This window comes from Pseudoliparis swirei, chromosome 1 (genome assembly GCF_029220125.1).
Source record: "Pseudoliparis swirei isolate HS2019 ecotype Mariana Trench chromosome 1, NWPU_hadal_v1, whole genome shotgun sequence".
Lineage (NCBI taxonomy): Eukaryota > Metazoa > Chordata > Actinopteri > Perciformes > Liparidae > Pseudoliparis > Pseudoliparis swirei.
Window position 1 is genome coordinate 22,151,120 of NC_079388.1, and position 19,931 is coordinate 22,171,050.

At 53.0% G+C, this 19,931-nt stretch overlaps 1 protein-coding gene across 2 annotated transcripts; it reads right to left on the reverse strand.

Moving 5' to 3' along the window:
- Position 1: 1 nt before the first annotated feature.
- LOC130213335 (gastrula zinc finger protein XlCGF57.1-like) lies at positions 2 to 6,211 on the reverse strand. Of its 2 annotated transcripts, XM_056444907.1 has the most exons (3): positions 6,123 to 6,211; positions 5,726 to 6,056; positions 2 to 2,021 (listed from the first exon to the last, which is right to left on the reverse strand). In XM_056444907.1, the coding sequence occupies exons 2-3, from the start codon at positions 6,003 to 6,005 to the stop codon at positions 562 to 564; spliced, it is 1,740 nt and encodes a 579-aa protein (XP_056300882.1). In that variant the 5' UTR covers positions 6,006 to 6,056; positions 6,123 to 6,211; the 3' UTR covers positions 2 to 561. The 2 variants fall into 2 exon arrangements, with proteins under 2 accessions (XP_056300882.1, XP_056300968.1); XM_056444993.1 differs by lacking the exon at positions 6,123 to 6,211 and having other exon boundaries at positions 5,807 to 6,018.
- Between the last annotated feature and the right edge of the window lie 13,720 nt (positions 6,212 to 19,931).

A 19,931-nucleotide genomic window follows, 5' to 3' on the forward strand; every position in this document is an offset into this window, starting at 1 on the left:
CTGTGTTCAAATAATTAATTTAATTTATACCACACTTTAGAATCCAAGTGAAACCTCAATGCTCAAATCAGTTATATCCTAGAACCGTTATTTAGATTCTTAAATGTAAATTGTCCTGATATTTTATTGTATTTTTGTAAACACATTTGCTTCTTGACATTTTCCACTGGAAAGTAAAATGTTATCTCTCTCTCTCTCTCCAATAAAATGTAATTGAATCCACATTAATGAAAATACAACATTCACAATGTTTGCTTCACTCATGAAACAGATTTATACAAAAACAAGTTAATTTAATTAAAATTCCATTTTTAAATGGCTTCATTCGGGAATGCATTAAAATGAAATATCTGTTAAAAGAAAAATATTGTATACGTTTTTTTTAAATGTTCAGATCGTTGTGGTTTGAACCTCATTCTGGTCCTTTGAGAGTTACTTCCTGTTGAGTCACTAACAGGAAGTCGATGTTTCTCTGGTTTTCCGAAGAGTCTGTAGACTTGTCATGAGGACTGATTCTTGATCTGGATCTCAGCCGACGACGAACAGACTGGAAGTGAATCTTCATCTTCCTTCAGCGGCGCTGGACGGTTTCTCGGTGTGCAGTCGCAGGTGTCTCTTCAGATTTCCACTCTCACTGAAGGACTTCCCGCACACGGAGCAACAGAACGGTTTTTCCCCAGTGTGGATCCGCATGTGCTTCTGTAGACTGTCACTCTTTGTGAAAGACTTCTTACACAGTGAGCAGCTGAATGGTTTCTCGCCCGTGTGCGATCTCATGTGTACTTTCAGATTTCCAATTTCACTGAACGCTTTCCCGCACAGTGAGCAGCTGTAGGGTTTCTCTCCGGTGTGGATCCTCATGTGTTTCTGGAGACTATCACTTTGTGCAAACGACTTCCTGCAGAATAAGCAGCTGAAGGGTTTCTCTCCGTTGTGAGACCTCATGTGTCTCTTCAGGTGTGCCTTGAAGCCAAATCTTTTCCCACAGTGAGAGCAGCTAAATGGTTTCTCACAAGTACCACATCTGGAATCGCTGACAGACTCATCCGGAGAGTTTGGACCTGACTGAGATTCTCTGGTCTTCTTCCACTCGTCATCACTGTCATCAGTATCGGAAGAGTCTCCAGTCTTGGCAACAGCGTCTGGTTCTGGACCCGACTGGTCCGGTTCTGATCCTCCACAGTCCTCTCCATCCTCGCTTCCCGTCGAGCTGCCGGCCGGAGGTTCTTCCTCTCGGTTCTCCTCGGACCGATAGCCGACACATCGGTGCGTCTTGAGGCTCGTGTACCACGTGAATCTTCTCGTACAAACACTGCAGCTGAACCTCTTCTCCCCCGTGTGCAGCGGCATGTGTCGCGTCAGACTTCCTGCTTGTGTGAAACCTTTCCCACAGACGGAGCAGCTGAATGGTTTCTCTCCCGTGTGAGATTTAATGTGCAACTGCAACAGAACCTTCCGCGTGAACCCTTTCCCGCACACCGAGCAGCTGAAGGGTTTCTCCCCCGTATCAGTCCTCACGTGAACCTTCAAATACGCCTTGGTCCCAAATCTTTTCCCACACTCGGAGCAGTCGAACGGTTTCTCTCCAACTCTACATCTGGACTCACAGACTGACAAGTCCTCATTGTTCAGAGAGTTTGAACCTGACGGAGGTTCTATGGTTTCCCTCCAGTCGTCGTCATCATCATCATCAGTTACTCGTTCGTTACCTTGTGAAACGTTGTCACTCATTGATCGCTGGAAATGTCTGTCTGGACTTAAGTTCCAGTCTGGTTCTGGTTCCATGTGTTCAGTTAGTCTTTGATGAAGATGAGAGGACTGAGCTTCCTCTTCATCACTCTTCACAGGAGAGAATGAGAACCTGGTACCAGCCTCCTCCAGGCCTTCAAGCTGCGCTCCCTCCTGATTGGTCCAGAGGTCCTCCTGTTCCTCTTTAATGTGAGGAGGGTCTTGGTCCTCCTGGTCCAGACTGAAGTCCTGTTCCTCTTTAACGATCACTTTTTGTACATCTGAATGTAGAACTGAGACAAAAGGATGTTCATCAGCAGAATGTAACGACGTATACTCACTCTTAGGGATGGGCATCGAGAACCGGTTCTGTTTTAGAACCGGTTCCCAGTGAACCGATTGTTTGGGATCGTTAGCCAAATTCTTTAACGGTTCTGCTAACGGTCCTCTGTGGCGTTGCGCATGCGCGAACTTTTTTAGTTTCTTCTTCAGACTGCAGCAAACATGGCAACTAGGCAGAGGCGTTCTAAAGCAGGGTGTCCGCGGGTCCTTAAAAAGTCTTAAAAAGTCTTAAATTGCTTTTCCTAAAAATAAGGCCTTAAAAAGTCTTAAATTATCTTAAATTCAGATTGGATTGGTCTTAAATTTTTTGGGTGTCATGTCCAGGGGTTTTCCTGGGTCAAAATGGGTCTTCGGTGCTCCCAAAAAATATGTTGGCGCGCTGCGCGCGCACCGTCTATTCATACAGGTCGGGCTGTTGAGTGATCAGCAGCTGTCCGCTCGGTCCATTCGCGCACCTCACAGTTGCGTATTGATCAGACAAGAAGACACGCTTATCAACTCCAGTGTTTCCCCTATAACAGGGTGAAATCCCCCCCCCCGCAAACAATTCTCGGCTCGCGACAGAGCGATGTGCGCGCCGGCATCAAAGCTGCCGTGATGCGCGCACACGGGTGAGCACCGCGTATTCGGTCCCATCCCCTACAACGTGAAGCATCGGCTACTTTAGAAAACATGGCAGGATGCAAGTTCAACAACGGCTTGAAAAGAACGAGTGTTTCTGGTCACGGTGGGTGAAATGCTTCTGAAGCTGCGTTATATGTCGCGAGACTTTCCAGCGGTGGAATCTCACGTGCAGAGCAAGAAGCACAGAGACTAGCGAAGGCCGCCAGCAGCCCGCGGGGCTAGCTGCTGCTCCGCCGCTAGCTCCTGCTCCGCCGCTAGCTGCTGCTCCGCCGCGAGCTCCTGCTCCGCCGCTAGCTCCTGCTCCGCCGCTAGCTCCTGCTTCGCCGCTAGCTGCTGCTCCGCCGCGAGCTCCTGCTCCGCCGCGAGCTCCTGCTCCGCCGCTAGCTCCTGCTCTGCCGCCCGCAACGACGTCAACGCTACAACGCTGGAGGTCACCGGAGGAAATCCAGCGCCGTACAACAAAGAGCTCATCACCGAAGTCCAACGCTGCAGTGCGTTCTTCATTCTGTTCCACGAGACTCTGGACCAGACCACCGCGAGCAGACAGCTGGACTTCATGTGCTCTTGGTGAAATGACCCGGTCCCGTCAGGATCCTGTGGAGCTCATGGGCCATGACACCAGGACCTACTTCAGCACCTCACAGTAAGTCTAACATAAATATATGTATTAACTATCCTCTTGTATATGAGTATGTGTTTCATATAGTTAAGCTTTACTCATGTGTCAAGTTAATAACATGCATAGGCGCACTACACATTAATTAGACTAATTAAAAATAGTTTTAGAATGGTAGTAAGTAGAGTGGTGTTTACCTGTCAATATGTCTACATAGTGTTCACTAGGCTCAAGAGATGGCTCACGTTGCTTAATTTGTAAAAATAGTTTTCATTCATATTGATCCAGTCTGACATTAATCTGAAGTGGTGGTGTCATAAGAGATGTGGTGACTGTTGTTTGGCTAATGTCTGCCTTTTTTCTTTCTTTTTTCCAGGAGAATGGACCAAATGTCAACTGGAAGTTTTTATATTAATACAGTTTGAAAAGGATTGTTTTCCTAGTATATTCACAAAAGCTCAGGAGTAGACATGAACCTGTGCACAAACATCCATCACATAGAGACATGAGAACTCACACTCACACACACACACACACACACACACACATACATTCTATTATGTAAATGAATTTGCATTTTAAAAGCAGCTGGAAATGTTATTTGTTATTTTATGGATTTTTTTGTTCAAAAGGAACTATGTTGCATGTATTTTTTAAATATATTTACTTAATTTTAGAGACATTTGTTCATGGGACTTAAATGTTCTGAAAATGTATTAATAAATATAATTTACAACAGCAATGACATTTGTGTTATCCTTTTGCATTACACCATACTGTTAATTTTGAACAGACATCAGTGTGTTTACTCTGAATTAATTAATTTAGATTAATGTATATTTCCATCGTAAATTAGGTCTTAAATTTTATTTAGACGTGGTCTTAAAAAGTCTTAAAAAGTCTTAAATTTCACTGGTTTATTCCTGTAGACACCCTGTAAAGTGTGGCTCCATTTCACACGACAAAAAGTGCTCGTGTGAGGTGAGAGAGCGCTCACCTGAGCGCTCACCTGAGTGCTCACCTGTGTGCGCGCATTACGGCTGAGCGCTGCGCGCGCAAACAGCGTTTCACGGAGCGGAGCAGCGCGTGAGCTCTGATCGCTCTTTTAATGAAGTATCGATACTAAAAATATGCTAAATCACATCGTTTTTAACGTACGGGTACTTTGTTCGTATCGCTACACCGTGCAGCGTGACTGCACCAGATGTAGCGGACTAACATTCAAGCTAACCTAACTTCCTGAACGCTGATTGGCCGAGACGCGACACGTCCCATCAAAGATGTTCTATTGTGAAGAAGAGCACCACTTCACATTTTCTCCGCGACTCACTGCAATCTCAACGGCAGCGGGCCAGGTGAACAAAATAATAAATCGGAACGCGTCTCTGGTATTGTTCAGGGGGCGGGGCCACATGTGGAGGCGTTCATTGTGTAAACCAGCTTTCACTATATAAATAATCTGCATTGCCATTCCATTTAGCTGATGAAGTTCAGAGTCAGACCGGTTCAGAGGCTGGTCGTCTGTCTGGGTCTCAGGCTACAGCACGTCTTGTCCACCTCCTCATATCTTTGTGTTCAGGCATCCTCCACCCCATCTGAGAGAGTGTTCTCCACGGCTGGAGACACAATAAGTCCTGAGAGATCGCGGATCCTCCCGGAGAAAGCAGACATGCTTATTTTTCTGCACACAAATTGTTGCTGATCCATACAATTGATGGTTGCACACTTGGTATTTGCCACTGCTAGTTTCATTTTTGGCAGCTCAGTTCATATACCCTTTAAAAAAAGGAAGGAGCACAGTAATTTCTAGGAACATGTTTAAATTAAACAGAATACATTTTATTTAAGTTATGTAAGTTTTATTTTAAGTTCAAGAGTAATATGTATAAATGTTTTTGGTTATTTAAAAAAATGTAAATGTGTATGTATACATCCTGTATATGGTGTGTGCAGCATTATAGAAAATAAAATTAATGTAAACCCGTTTGTGCTCTTTTTTCCACCCCTTGCCCAATAAGAATCGATAAGAGAATCGATAAGCAGGAATCGATAAGGCATCGGAATCGTTAAAATCTTATCAATTCTCATCCCTACTCACTCTACTTCTACTCCACCAGGCCCAACGTGGTCTCAAAGGACTGGAGGCACCAGGACCATCGAGTCCTGAGCTTCCTGTGAGGGAGTCTGGCCTCAGAGCCTCTCAGGGACCAGATGAGCCTCCTGTAGGAGGTGTTCTTACTGGTACCGGGAGAGGTTCTATCTGGTCTGGGAGCGGTTCAGGAGGAGCTGGAAGAGGGACGTCCGAGACCCTCGTCAGACCGTGGACTCATGACCAGAGGAAGTAAAGCGTCTCAATAAATGGAGGAAAGAAAAAGGTACAGGGAACACGATGGAGGTGAAGAACCTCAGGTTTACCTGCCGGGTCGCTCCGTCCGCCTGCTGGAACAGAACCAGAACCAAGGTCCCAACGCTGATGACATGATGAGTCCAACTCACCGCCCACCACATCTTTGCCCCGCAGCCACCGGACCCCCCGAGACCGCCTCTCCATCCAGAACTCCCGGATGGCGTCCAGGCAGCAGGAGTCCGGACCGAGGACCCCCGTGTTCCTGAAGCGGAGCGGCGGCGCCACTCGGCCGTAGCTGCTCCCGCCCAGCAGGACGTCGGTCCCCAGCAGGAAGTCGCCGGCCGGCATCCCGACCCCGACGGCGGGCCGCGAGCAGACGGCGTGGCCCCGGGGGCAGACCTGGATGGGGAGGACACGGTCAGAGAGAAACCAGACGGAGGGCCTCTGCTGTGGAGGGGCCGTTACCCAGTCCAGCACGAAGGCGACGCCCCTCTGGCGGGCGGTGGCTCTTCAAGGGCGGGCGGCGGCTCTCCTCGGAGACGACGGCCGACCGAGAGCCGCCGCCGCGCTCCTCGGCCAGGAGCTCCGGGACGCCGCCGGGCGCCGCGGCGGCCATCTTGGGTGTCGCTTCAGGAGCGGCTCCCGGACTGAAGGACGAGACGTGGAAATAAGTTTGTGACATAAAACAAAAAACAGAAGAGGTTCCACGGTGGAGGTTCTTACCGCCGCCACGCCGGCACCACCGGAGGCCCCGCCCCCCTCCGAGGACACCTTTCATAGCTGTTCAGGACCAGAGGGGCTCAGTTAGATTCACTTCAGAGACGAGTAGAGCACTTCAAAAACAACAACAACAACAACAACAAACAACAACAGTTTCAGAGCCTCAAAGTTTAAAGTGTCAGAGTGAACACGTCTGAGAGGGATCAGGTCTCTGGTGGACTGTGGGGGGTCAGGTCTCTGGTGGACTGTGGGGGGGGATCAGGTCTCTGGTGGACTGTGGGGATCAGGTCTCTGGTGGACTGTGGGGGGTCAGGTCTCTGGTGGACTGTGGGGGGTCAGGTGTCTGGTGGACTGTGGGGGGGGATCAGGTCTCTGGTGGACTGTGGGGATCAGGTCTCTGGTGGACTGTGGGGGTCAGGTCTCTGGTGGACTGTGGGGGGGGGATCAGGTCTCTGGTGGACTGTGGGGGATCAGGTCTCTGGTGGACTGTGGGGGATCAGGTCTCTGGTGGACTGTGGGGGTCAGGTCTCTGGTGGACTGTGGGGATCAGGTCTCTGGTGGACTGTGGGGTCAGGTCTCTGGTGGACTGTGGGGGTCAGGTCTCTGGTGGACTGTGGGGGATCAGGTCTCTGGTGGACTGTGGGGATCAGGTCTCTGGTGGACTGTGGGGTCAGGTCTCTGGTGGACTGTGGGGGTCAGGTCTCTGGTGGACTGTGGGGATCAGGTCTCTGGTGGACTGTGGGGTCAGGTCTCTGGTGGACTGTGGGGGGATCAGGTCTCTGGTGGACTGTGGGGATCAGGTCTCTGGTGGACTGTGGGGGGGGGATCAGGTCTCTGGTGGACTGTGGGGGGTCAGGTCTCTGGTGGACTGTTGGGGGGGGATCAGGTCTCTGGTGGACTGTGGGGGGTCAGGTCTCTGGTGGACTGTTGGGGGGGGATCAGGTCTCTGGTGGACTGTGGGGGGTCAGGTCTCTGGTGGACTGTGGGGGGGGGATCAGGTCTCTGGTGGACTGTGGGGGGTCAGGTCTCTGGTGGACTGTTGGGGGGGGATCAGGTCTCTGGTGGACTGTGGGGGGTCAGGTCTCTTTGTGTTGACATCATGCTTTTAGTGAACATAGAATCCTACGTCAGGTATTTAAATGTGATTCTGTCCTTTCATGTTAATTCCTATATTTTACACGTACAATTTGTGTCCCAGCGTGTGTGTGTGTGCATGTGTGTGTGTGTGCATGTGTGTGTGTGTGTTTGAAACACGCAAACATTGTGCCAGTAGTGGTGTTCTGGTAGAACAGCGCCCCCTCTAAGGCGGGCCGTGGTACAGTGCCTGAGCACGCGTGCCTCTTAGCAGAGCCCGTTAGCAACGTTAGCAACGCCTGTTAGCAGCCGTTAGAGCCTGTTAGCAACGAGCCTGTTAGCAGCCTGTTAGCGAGAGCCTGTTAGCAGCCTGTTAGCAGCCCGTTAGCAGAGCCTGTTAGCAGCCTGTTAGCAGCCTGTTAGCGCCTGTTAGCAGCCTGTTAGCGAGGCCGAGGCCTGTTAGCGAGAGCCTGTTAGCAACGAGCCTGTTAGCAGCCTGTTAGCAACGAGAGCCTGTTAGCAGCGAGGCCGTTAGCAGCCTGTTAGCAGCCTGTTAGCAACGAGAGCCTCTTAGCAACGAGCCTGTTAGCAGCCTGTTAGCAACGAGCCTGTTAGCAGCCTGTTAGCAGCCTGTTAGCAATGAGAGCCTGTTAGCAGCGAGAGCCCGTTAGCAGCCTGTTAGCAACGAGAGCCTGTTAGCAGCGAGCCTGTTAGCAATGAGGAGCCTGTTAGCAGAGCCCGTTAGCAGCCTGTTAGCAATGAGAGCCCGTTAGCAGCCTGTTAGCAACGAGCCTGTTAGCAGCCTGTTAGCGAGGAGCCTGTTAGCAGCCTGTTAGCAACGAGAGCCTGTTAGCAACGAGAGCCTGTTAGCAGCCTGTTAGCAACGAGAGCCTGTTAGCAGCCTGTTAGCAACAGGCCTGTTAGCAGCCTGTTAGCAACGAGCCTGTTAGCAGCCTGTTAGCGAGCCTGTTAGCGAGCCTGTTAGCAGCCTGTTAGCAGCCTGTTAGCAACGAGAGCCTGTTAGCAGCCTGTTAGCAACGAGCCTGTTAGCAGCCCGTTAGCGAGCCTGTTAGCACCGAGAGCCCGTTAGCAGCCCGTTAGCAAGAGCCTGTTAGCAGCCTGTTAGCGACGAGAGCCCGGTTAGCAGCCTGTTAGCGACGAGAGCCCGTTAGCAGCCTGTTAGCAACGAGAGCCCGTTAGCAGCCTGTTAGCACCGAGAGCCCGTTAGCAGCCCGTTAGCCTGTTAGCAGGCCTGTTAGCAGCGAGAGCCTGTTAGCAACGAGCCTGTTAGCAGCAGCCTGTTAAGCGAGGCCTGTTAGCAACGAGAGCCTGTTAGCAGCCTGTTAGCAACGAGAGCCTGTTAGCAGCCTGTTAGCAACGAGAGCCTGTTAGCAACGAGAGCCCGTTAGCAACGAGAGCCTGTTAGCAAGAGCCCTGTTAGCAGCCTGTTAGCAACGAGAGCCTGTTAGCAGCCTGTTAGCAGCCTGTTAGCGAGCCTGTTAGCAACGAGAGCCTGTTAGCAGCCTGTTAGCAACGAGAGCCTGTTAGCAGCCTGTTAGCGAGCCTGTTAGCAAGAGCCTGTTAGCAGCCTGTTAGCAACGAGAGCCGTTAGCGAGAGCCTGTTAGCAACGAGAGCCTGTTAGCAGCCTGTTAGCCGAGGCCTGTTAGCAGCCTGTTAGCAACGAGCCTGTTAGCGAGAGCCCGTTAGCAACGAGAGCCTGTTAGCAACGAGAGCCTGTTAGCAGCCTGTTAGCAACGAGAGCCCGTTAGCAGCGAGAGCCTGTTAGCAACGAGAGCCTGTTAGCAGCCTGTTAGCAACGAGAGCCTGTTAGCGAGAGCCTGTTAGCAGCCAGAGCCTGTTAGCAGCCTGTTAGCAACGAGAGCCTGTTAGCAGCCTGTTAGCATCGAGAGCCTGTTAGCAGCCTGTTAGCAACGAGAGCCTGTTAGCAGCCTGTTAGCGAGAGCCTGTTAGCAAGAGCCTGTTAGCAACGAGAGCCTGTTAGCACGAGAGCCTGTTAGCAGCCTGTTAGCAACGAGAGCCTGTTAGCAGCGAGAGCCCGTTAGCAATGAGAGCCTGTTAGCAGCCTGTTAGCAACGAGAGCCCGTTAGCAGCGAGCCTGTTAGCAGCCTGTTAGCACGAGAGCCTGTTAGCAACGAGAGCCTGTTAGCAGCCTGTTAGCACGAGAGCCTGTTAGCAGCCTGTTAGCAAGAGCCTGTTAGCAAGAGCCTGTTAGCAACGAGAGCCTGTTAGCAGCCTGTTAGCAACGAGCCTGTTAGCGAGAGCCTGTTAGCAGCCTGTTAGCGAGAGCCTGTTAGCGAGAGCCTGTTAGCAGCCTGTTAGCAACGAGGCCTGTTAGCAGCGAGCCTGTTAGCAACGAGAGCCCGTTAGCAACGAGAGCCCGTTAGCAACGAGCCTGTTAGCAGGAGCCTGTTAGCAGCCTGTTAGCAGGCCTGTTAGCGAGCCTGTTAGCAACGAGAGCCTGTTAGCAGCCTGTTAGCAGAGCCTGTTAGCAACGAGAGCCTGTTAGCAACGAGCCTGTTAGCAGCCTGTTAGCAGGCCTGTTAGCAAGAGCCTGTTAGCAGCCTGTTAGCAACGAGAGCCCGTTAGCAGCCTGTTAGCGAGAGCCTGTTAGCAGCGAGCCTGTTAGCAACGGAGCCTGTTAGCACGAGCCTGTTAGCAGCCTGTTAGCAACGAGAGCCTGTTAGCAGCCTGTTAGCAGCGAGCCCGTTAGCACGAGAGCCTGTTAGCAACGAGGCCTGTTAGCAGCGAGCCTGTTAGCGAGAGCCTGTTAGCAACAAGAGCCTGTTAGCAGCCTGTTAGCGAGAGCCTGTTAGCAACGAGAGCCTGTTAGCAGCCTGTTAGCACCAGAGCCTGTTAGCAGCGAGAGCCTGTTAGCAGCGAGGCCCGTTAGCAGCGAGAGCCCTGTTAGCAGCCTGTTAGCAGGCCTGTTAGCAGCCTGTTAGCGAGAGCCTGTTAGCAACGAGCCTGTTAGCAGCGAGCCTGTTAGCAGCCTGTTAGAGCCTGTTAGCAACGAGAGCCTGTTAGCAACGAGAGCCTGTTAGCAGCCTGTTAGCAGAGCCTGTTAGAGCCTGTTAGCGAACGAGCCTGTTAGCAGCGAGAGCCTGTTAGCAGCCTGTTAGCAACGAGAGCCTGTTAGCAGCCTGTTAGCGAGCCTGTTAGCAACGAGCCTGTTAGCAGCCTGTTAGCAACGAGAGCCTGTTAGCAACGAGGCCTGTTAGCACGAGAGCCTGTTAGCAGCCTGTTAGCAACGAGCCTGTTAGCAGCCTGTTAGCGAGAGCCTGTTAGCGAGCCTGTTAGCAGCCTGTTAGCAGCCTGTTAGCAGCCTGAGAGCCTGTTAGCGAGAGCCTGTTAGCAGCGAGCCTGTTAGCAGCCTGTTAGCAGCGAGGCCCTGTTAGCAGAGCCTGTTAGCAGCCTGTTAGCAACGAGAGCCTGTTAGCAGCCTGTTAGCGAGGCCTGTTAGCAAGCGAGCCTGTTAGCAGCCTGTTAGCACGAGGCCTGTTAGCAGAGCCTGTTAGCAGCCTGTTAGCAACGAGAGCCTGTTAGCAGCCTGTTAGCAACGAGAGCCTGTTAGCAACGAGAGCCTGTTAGCAGCCTGTTAGCAACGAGAGCCTGTTAGCAGCCTGTTAGCAACGAGAGCCTGTTAGCAGCCTGTTAGCGAGCCTGTTAGCAACCGAGCCCTGTTAGCAGCCTGTTAGCAACGAGCCTGTTAGCAGCGAGCCTGTTAGCAGCCTGTTAGCAACGAGAGCCTGTTAGCAGGCCTGTTAGCAGCCTGTTAGCAACGAGAGCCTGTTAGCAGCCTGTTAGCGAGCCTGTTAGCAGCAGCCTGTTAGCAACGAGCCTGTAGCAGCCTGTTAGCAACGAGAGCCTGTTAGCAGCCTGTTAGCAACGAGAGCCTGTTAGCAGCCTGTTAGCAACGAGCCTGTTAGCAACGAGAGCCTGTTAGCAGCCTGTTAGCAACGAGAGCCCGTTAGCAATGAGAGCCTGTTAGCAGCCTGTTAGCAACGAGAGCCCGTTAGCAACGAGAGCCCGTTAGCAACGAGAGCCCGTTAGCAACGAGAGCCTGTTAGCAACGAGAGCCTGTTAGCAGCCTGTTAGCAACGAGAGCCTGTTAGCAACGAGAGCCTGTTAGCAGCCTGTTAGCAACGAGAGCCTGTTAGCAGCCTGTTAGCAACGAGCCTGTTAGCAACGAGAGCCTGTTAGCAGCCTGTTAGCAACGAGAGCCTGTTAGCAGCCTGTTAGCAACGAGAGCCTGTTAGCAACGAGAGCCTGTTAGCAGCCTGTTAGCAACGAGAGCCTGTTAGCAACGAGAGCCTGTTAGCAACGAGAGCCTGTTAGCAACGAGAGCCTGTTAGCAACGAGAGCCCGTTAGCAGCGAGAGCCTGTTAGCAACGAGAGCCTGTTAGCAGCCTGTTAGCAACGAGAGCCTGTTAGCAACGAGAGCAGCCTGTTAGAGCCGTTAGCAGCGAGCCTGTTAGCAGCCCGTTAGCAGCCTGTTAGCAACGAGAGCCTGTTAGCAGCCTGTTAGCAACGAGAGCCTGTTAGCAGCCTGTTAGCAACGAGAGCCTGTTAGCAGCCTGTTAGCAACGAGCCTGTTAGCAACGAGAGCCTGTTAGCAACGAGAGCCTGTTAGCAGCCTGTTAGCAAGAGAGCCTGTTAGCAGCCTGTTAGCAGAGCCTGTTAGCAACGAGAGCCTGTTAGTAACGAGAGCCTGTTAGCAGGCCTGTTAGCAGAGCCTGTTAGCAGAGAGCCTGTTGGCAGCAACTGTTAGCAGCCTGTTAGCAGCGAGAGCCTGTTAGCGAGAGCCTGTTAGCAGCGAGAGCCCGTTAGCAACGAGAGCCTGTTAGCAGCCTGTTAGCAACGAGCCTGTTAGCAACGAGAGCCTGTTAGCAGCCTGTTAGCAGCCTGTTAGCAACGAGCCTGTTAGCAACGAGCCTGTTAGCAGCCTGTTAGCAACGAGAGCCTGTTAGCAGCCTGTTAGCAACGAGCCTGTTAGCAACGAGCCTGTTAGCAGCCTGTTAGCAACGAGCCTGTTAGCAACAGAGCCTGTTAGCAGCCTGTTAGCAGCCTGTTAGCATCGAGAGCCTGTTAGCAACGAGAGCCTGTTAGCAGCCTGTTAGCAACGAGAGCCTGTTAGCAGCGAGCCTGTTAGCAACGAGAGCCTGTTAGCAGCGAGAGCCTGTTAGCAGAGCCTGTTAGCAACGAGAGCCTGTTAGCAGCGAGAGCCCGTTAGCAATGAGAGCCTGTTAGCAGCCTGTTAGCAACGAGAGCCCGTTAGCAACGAGAGCCTGTTAGCAACGAGCCTGTTAGCAACGAGAGCCTGTTAGCAGCCTGTTAGCATCGAGAGCCTGTTAGCAACGAGAGCCTGTTAGCAGCCTGTTAGCAACGAGAGCCTGTTAGCAGCGAGAGCCCGTTAGCAGCCTGTTAGCGAGAGCCTGTTAGCAACGAGAGCCTGTTAGCAGCCTGTTAGCAACGAGAGCCTGTTAGCAACGAGAGCCTGTTAGCAACGAGAGCCTGTTAGCAGCCTGTTAGCAACGAGAGCCTGTTAGCAACGAGAGCCTGTTAGCAGCCTGTTAGCAACGAGAGCCTGTTAGCAACGAGCCTGTTAGCAAGGCCTGTTAGCAACGAGCCTGTTAGCAGCCTGTTAGCAACGAGAGCCTGTTAGCAACGAGAGCCTGTTAGCAACGAGAGCCTGTTAGCAGCCTGTTAGCAACGAGAGCCTGTTAGCAACGAGAGCCTGTTAGCAGCCTGTTAGCAACGAGAGCCTGTTAGCAGCCTGTTAGCAACGAGAGCCTGTTAGCAGCCTGTTAGCAGCCAGAGCCTGTTAGCAACAGCCTGTTAGCAACGAGAGCCTGTTAGCAGCCTGTTAGCGAGAGCCTGTTAGCAGCCTGTTAGCATCGAGCCCTGTTAGCATCGAGAGCCTGTTAGCAACGAGAGCCTGTTAGCAGCCTGTTAGCAACGAGAGCCTGTTAGCAACGAGAGCCCGTTAGCAGCGAGAGCCTGTTAGCAACGAGAGCCTGTTAGCAGCCTGTTAGCAACGAGAGCCTGTTAGCAGCGAGAGCCTGTTAGCAACGAGAGCCTGTTAGCAGCGAGAGCCTGTTAGCAACGAGAGCCTGTTAGCAGCCTGTTAGCAACGAGAGCCCGTTAGCAACGAGAGCCTGTTAGCAACGAGAGCCTGTTAGCAGCCTGTTAGCAGCCTGTTAGCATCGAGAGCCTGTTAGCAACGAGAGCCTGTTAGCAGCCTGTTAGCAACGAGAGCCTGTTAGCAACGAGAGCCCGTTAGCAGCGAGAGCCTGTTAGCAACGAGAGCCTGTTAGCAGCGAGAGCCTGTTAGCAACGAGAGCCTGTTAGCAACGAGAGCCTGTTAGCAACAGCCTGTTAGCAACGAGCCTGTTAGCAGAGCCTGTTAGCAGCCTGTTAGCAACGAGAGCCTGTTAGCAGAGAGCCTGTTAGCAGCCTGTTAGCAACGAGCCTGTTAGCAAGCCGTTAGCAACGAGCCTGTTAGCAACGAGCCTGTTAGCAGCCTGTTAGCAACGAGAGCCTGTTAGCAACGAGAGCCTGTTAGCAGCCTGTTAGCAACGCGAGCCTGTTAGCAGCCTGTTAGCAACGAGAGCCTGTTAGCAACGAGAGCCTGTTAGCAACGAGAGCCTGTTAGCAGCCTGTTAGCAACGAGAGCCTGTTAGCAGCGAGAGCCTGTTAGCAACGAGAGCCTGTTAGCAACGAGAGCCTGTTAGCAGCCTGTTAGCAACGAGAGCCTGTTAGCAACGAGAGCCTGTTAGCAACGAGAGCCTGTTAGCAACGAGAGCCTGTTAGCAGCCTGTTAGCAACGAGAGCCTGTTAGCAACGAGAGCCTGTTAGCAGCCTGTTAGCAACGAGAGCCTGTTAGCAACGAGAGCCTGTTAGCAACGAGAGCCTGTTAGCAGCCTGTTAGCAACGAGAGCCCGTTAGCAACGAGAGCCTGTTAGCAGCCTGTTAGCAACGAGCCTGTTAGCAGCCTGTTAGCAACGAGAGCCTGTTAGCAGAGCCTGTAGCAAGCCTGTTAGCAGCCTGTTAGAGCCTGTTAGCAACGAGCCTGTTAGCAGCCTGTTAGCAACGAGCCTGTTAGCAACGAGAGCCTGTTAGCAGCCTGTTAGCAACGAGAGCCCGTTAGCAACGAGAGCCTGTTAGCAACGAGAGCCTGTTAGCAGCCTGTTAGAGCCTGTTAGCAGCCTGTTAGCAGCCTGTTAGCGAGAGCCTGTTAGCAACGAGCCTGTTAGCAGCCTGTTAGCAACGAGCCTGTTAGCAGCCTGTTAGCAACGAGAGCCTGTTAGCAACGAGCCTGTTAGCAACGAGAGCCTGTTAGCAACGAGGCCGTTAGCAGCCTGTTAGCAGAGAGCCTGTTAGCAACGAGAGCCTGTTAGCGCAGAGCCTGTTAGCAGCCTGTTAGCAACGAGCCTGTTAGCAACGAGAGCCTGTTAGCAGCAGCCTGTTAGCAAGAGAGCCTGTTAGCAACCGAGAGCCTGTTAGCAGCCTGTTAGCAGGCCTGTTAGCAACGAGAGCCTGTTAGCAGCCTGTTAGCAACGAGCCTGTTAGCAGCCTGTTAGCGAGCCTGTTAGCAACGAGAGCCTGTTAGCAGCGAGCCTGTTAGCAGCGAGCCTGTTAGCAGCCTGTTAGCAACGAGGCCTGTTAGCAACGAGCCTGATAGCAGCCTGTTAGCAACGAGAGCCTGTTAGCAGCGAGGCCTGTTAGCAGCCTGTTAGCAACGAGAGCCTGTTAGCAGCCTGTTAGCAGGCAGCCTGTTAGCAGCGAGGCCTGTTAGCAGCCTGAGAGCCTGTTAGCGAGCCTGTTAGCAAGAGCCTGTTAGCAGCCTGTTAGAGCCTGTTAGCAACGAGCCTGTTAGCAGCCTGTTAGCAACGAGAGCCTGTTAGCAGCCTGTTAGCGAGCCTGTTAGCAGCCTGTTAGCAACGAGAGCCTGTTAGCAGCGAGAGCCTGTTAGCAACGAGAGCCTGTTAGCCGAGGAGCCTGTTAGCAGCCTGTTAGCAGCCGAGAGCCTGTTAGCAGCCTGTTAGCAGCCTGTTAGCACCGGAGCCTGTTAGCAGCGAGAGCCTGTTAGCGAGAGCCTGTTAGCAACGAGCCTGTTAGCAGCCTGTTAGCAACGAGCCTGTTAGCAGCCTGTTAGCAACGAGAGCCCGTTAGCAACGAGAGCCTGTTAGCGAGGCCTGTTAGCGAGGCCTGTTAGCGAGCCTGTTAGCGAGGAGCCTGTTAGCAACGAGCCTGTTAGCGAGAGCCTGTTAGCGAGCCTGTTAGCGAGCCTGTTAGCGAGAGCCTGTTAGCAAGAGCCTGTTAGCAGCGAGAGCCTGTTAGCAGCGAGCCTGTTAGCAACGAGCCTGTTAGCAACGAGAGCCTGTTAGCAGCCTGTTAGCAGCCTGTTAGCCTGTTAGCAGCCTGTTAGCAACGAGCCTGTTAGCAGCGAGCCTGTTAGCAGCCTGTTAGAGAGCCTGTTAGCAGAGCCTGTTAGCAGCAGCCTGTTAGCAGCCCGTTAGCAACGAGAGCCTGTTAGCAACGAGAGCCCGTTAGCAGCCTGTTAGCACCGAGAGCCCGTTAGCAGCCCGTTAGCAACGAGAGCCTGTTAGCAGCGAGAGCCCGTTAGCAACGAGAGCCTGTTAGCAACGAGAGCCTGTTAGCAGCCTGTTAGCAACGAGAGCCCGTTAGCAACGAGAGCCTGTTAGCAGCCTGTTAACAGCGAGCCTGTTAGCAGCCTGTTAGCAACGAGAGCCTGTTAGCAGCCTGTTAGCAACGAGAGCCTGTTAGCAGAGCCTGTTAGCAGCCTGTTAGCGAGGCCTGTTAGCAGAGCCTGTTAGCAGCCTGTTAGCAGCCTGTTAGCGAGCCTGTTAGCAACGAGAGCCTGTTAGCAGCGAGCCTGTTAGCAGCGAGAGCCTGTTAGCAGCCTGTTAGCAGCCTGTTAGCAGGCCTGTTAGCAAGAGCCCGTTAGCAGAGGCCTGTTAGCGAGGCCTGTTAGCAGCCTGTTAGCAACGAGCCTGTTAGCAGCGAGCCTGTTAGCAACGAGCCTGTTAGCAGCCTGTTAGCAACGAGAGCCTGTTAGCAGCAGCCTGTTAGCGAGCCTGTTAGCAACGAGAGCCTGTTAGCAGCCTGTTAGCAACGAGCCTGTTAGCAGCCGAGAGCCTGTTAGCCGAGAGCCTGTTAGCAACGAGCCTGTTAGCAGCCTGTTAGCAACGAGCCTGTTAGCAGCCTGTTAGCAGCGAGCCTGTTAGCAACGAGCCTGTTAGCAGCCTGTTAGCAGCGAGCCTGTTAGCAGCGAGGCCTGTTAGCAGCAGCCTGTTAGCAGCCTGTTAGCAGCCTGTTAGCAACGAGAGCCTGTTAGCAAGAGCCTGTTAGCAGCCTGTTAGCAACGAGAGCCTGTTAGCAAGCCTGTTAGCAACGAGCCTGTTAGCAGCCTGTTAGCAACGAGCCTGTTAGCGAGAGCCTGTTAGCAACGAGCCTGTTAGCGAGAGCCTGTTAGCAGAGAGCCTGTTAGCAGCCTGTTAGCAACGAGAGCCTGTTAGCAGCCTGTTAGCAGCGAGCCTGTTAGCAGCGAGCCTGTTAGCAGCCTGTTAGCAGCCTGTTAGCAAGGAGCCTGTTAGCAGCGAGAGCCTGTTAGCAGCGAGAGCCTGTTAGCAGCCTGTTAGCGAGCCTGTTAGCAGCCTGTTAGCAACGAGCCTGTTAGCAACGAGCCTGTTAGCAGCCTGTTAGCAGAGCCTGTTAGCAGCGAGAGCCTGTTAGCAAGCGAGAGCCTGTTAGCAGCCTGTTAGCAACGAGCCTGTTAGCCTGTTAGCAACGAGAGCCCGTTAGCAGCGAGAGCCTGTTAGCAACGAGAGCCTGTTAGCAGCGAGAGCCCGTTAGCAACGAGAGCCTGTTAGCAGAGAGCCTGTTAGCAATGAGAGCCTGTTAGCAGCCTGTTAGCAACGAGCCTGTTAGCAACGAGAGCCTGTTAGCAGCCTGTTAGCAACGAGAGCCTGTTAGCAGCCTGTTAGCAACGAGAGCCTGTTAGCAACGAGAGCCTGTTAGCAACGAGAGCCCGTTAGCAACGAGAGCCTGTTAGCAACGAGAGCCTGTTAGCAGCCTGTTAGCAACGAGAGCCTGTTAGCAGCCTGTTAGCAACGAGAGCCTGTTAGCAACGAGAGCCTGTTAGCAACGAGAGCCTGTTAGCAGCCTGTTAGCAACGAGAGCCTGTTAGCAGCCTGTTAGCAACGAGAGCCTGTTAGCAACGAGAGCCTGTTAGCAGCCTGTTAGCAACGAGAGCCTGTTAGCAGCCTGTTATGAGCCTGTTAGCAGCCTGTTAGCAACGAGAGCCTGTTAGCAACGAGCCTGTTAGCAACGAGCCCGTTAGCAGCCTGTTAGCAGAGCCTGTTAGCGAGCCTGTTAGCAGCGAGCCTGTTAGCAACGAGAGCCTGTTAGCAGCCTGTTAGCATCGAGCCTGTTAGCAAGAGCCTGTTAGCAGCGAGCCTGTTAGCAGAGCCTGTTAGCAACGAGGCCTGTTAGCAGCCTGTTAGCAGCGAGAGCCTGTTAGCAGCCCGTTAGCGAGCCTGTTAGCAACGAGCCTGTTAGCAGCGAGAGCCTGTTAGCAGCCTGTTAGCAGAGCCTGTTAGCAGCGAGGCCTGTTAGCAGCCTGTTAGCAGCGAGAGCCTGTTAGCAGCCTGTTAGCAACGAGCTGTTAGCGAGAGCCTGTTAGCAACGAGAGCCTGTTAGCAGCGAGAGCCTGTTAGCAACGAGAGCCTGTTAGCAGCCTGTTAGCGAGGCCTGTTAGCAGCAGCCTGTTAGCAGAGCCTGTTAGCAACGTTAGAGCCTGTTAGCAGCCTGTTAGCAACGAGAGCCTGTTAGCAACGAGAGCCTGTTAGCAGCCAGGAGCCTGTTAGCGAGCCTGTTAGCAAGAGCCTGTTAGCAGCCTGTTAGCAGCCTGTTAGCAGCCTGTTAGAGCCTGTTAGCAAGAGCCTGTTAGCAGCCTGTTAGCAGCGAGCCTGTTAGCAACGAGCCTGTTAGCAGCCTGTTAGCAGGAGCCTGTTAGCAGCCTGTTAGCAGCGAGAGCCTGTTAGCAGGCCTGTTAGCAGCCTGTTAGCAGAGAGCCTGATAGCAACGAGAGCCTGTTAGGAACCTGTTAGCAAGAGCCTGTTAGCAGCGAGCCTGTTAGCAGCCTGTTAGCAACGAGAGCCTGTTAGCAGCGAGCCCTGTTAGCAACGAGCCTGTTAGCAGCCTGTTAGCAGCCTGTTAGCAGCCTGTTAGCAACGAGAGCCTGTTAGCAGCCTGTTAGCAACGAGAGCCTGTTAGCAGCCTGTTAGCAACGAGAGCCTGTTAGCAACGAGAGCCTGTTAGCAGCCTGTTAGCAACGAGAGCCTGTTAGCAACGAGAGCCCGTTAGCAGCGAGAGCCTGTTAGCAGCCTGTTAGCAACGAGAGCCTGTTAGCAACGAGAGCCTGTTAGCAGCCTGTTAGCAACGAGAGCCTGTTAGCAGCCTGTTAGCAACGAGCCTGTTAGCAGCCTGTTAGCAACGAGAGCCTGTTAGCAGCCTGTTAGCAACGAGAGCCTGTTAGCAGCCTGTTAGCAACGAGAGCCTGTTAGCAACGAGAGCCCGTTAGCAGCGAGAGCCTGTTAGCAACGAGAGCCTGTTAGCAGCGAGAGCCCGTTAGCAACGAGAGCCTGTTAGCAGCCTGTTAGCAACGAGAGCCCGTTAGCAACGAGAGCCCGTTAGCAACGAGAGCCTGTTAGCAGCCTGTTAGCAACGAGAGCCTGTTAGCAACGAGAGCCTGTTAGCAGCCTGTTAGCAACGAGAGCCTGTTAGCAGCCTGTTAGCAACGAGCCTGTTAGCAACGAGAGCCTGTTAGCAGCGAGAGCCTGTTAGCAACGAGAGCCTGTTAGCAGCCTGTTAGCAACGAGAGCCCGTTAGCAGCCTGTTAGCAACGAGAGCCTGTTAGCAGCCTGTTAGCAAGAGCCTGTTAGCAACGAGCCTGTTAGCAGCCTGTTAGCAGCCTGTTAGCGACGAGGGCCCGTTAGCAGCCTGTTAGCAGCGGGAGCCTGTTAGCAACGAGAGCCCGTTAGCAGAGAGCCTGTTAGCGAGCCTGTTAGCAGCCTGTTAGCAGGCCTGTTAGCGAGCCTGTTAGCAGAGAGCCTGTTAGCAGCGAGAGCCTGTTAGCAGCCTGTTAGCGAGCCTGTTAGCAGCCTGTTAGCAGCGAGCCTGTTAGCAGCGAGAGCCTGTTAGCAGCCTGTTAGCGAGGCCTGTTAGCAGCACGAGCCTGTTAGCAACGAGAGTTAGCGAGCCTGTTAGCAACGAGAGCCTGTTAGCAGCGAGAGCCTGTTAGCAACGAGAGCCTGTTAGCAGCCTGTTAGCAGAGCCTGTTAGCAAGAGCCTGTTAGCAGCCTGTTAGCAACGAGCCTGTTAGCAGCCTGTTAGCAACGAGAGCCTGTTAGCAACGAGCCTGTTAGCAACGAGAG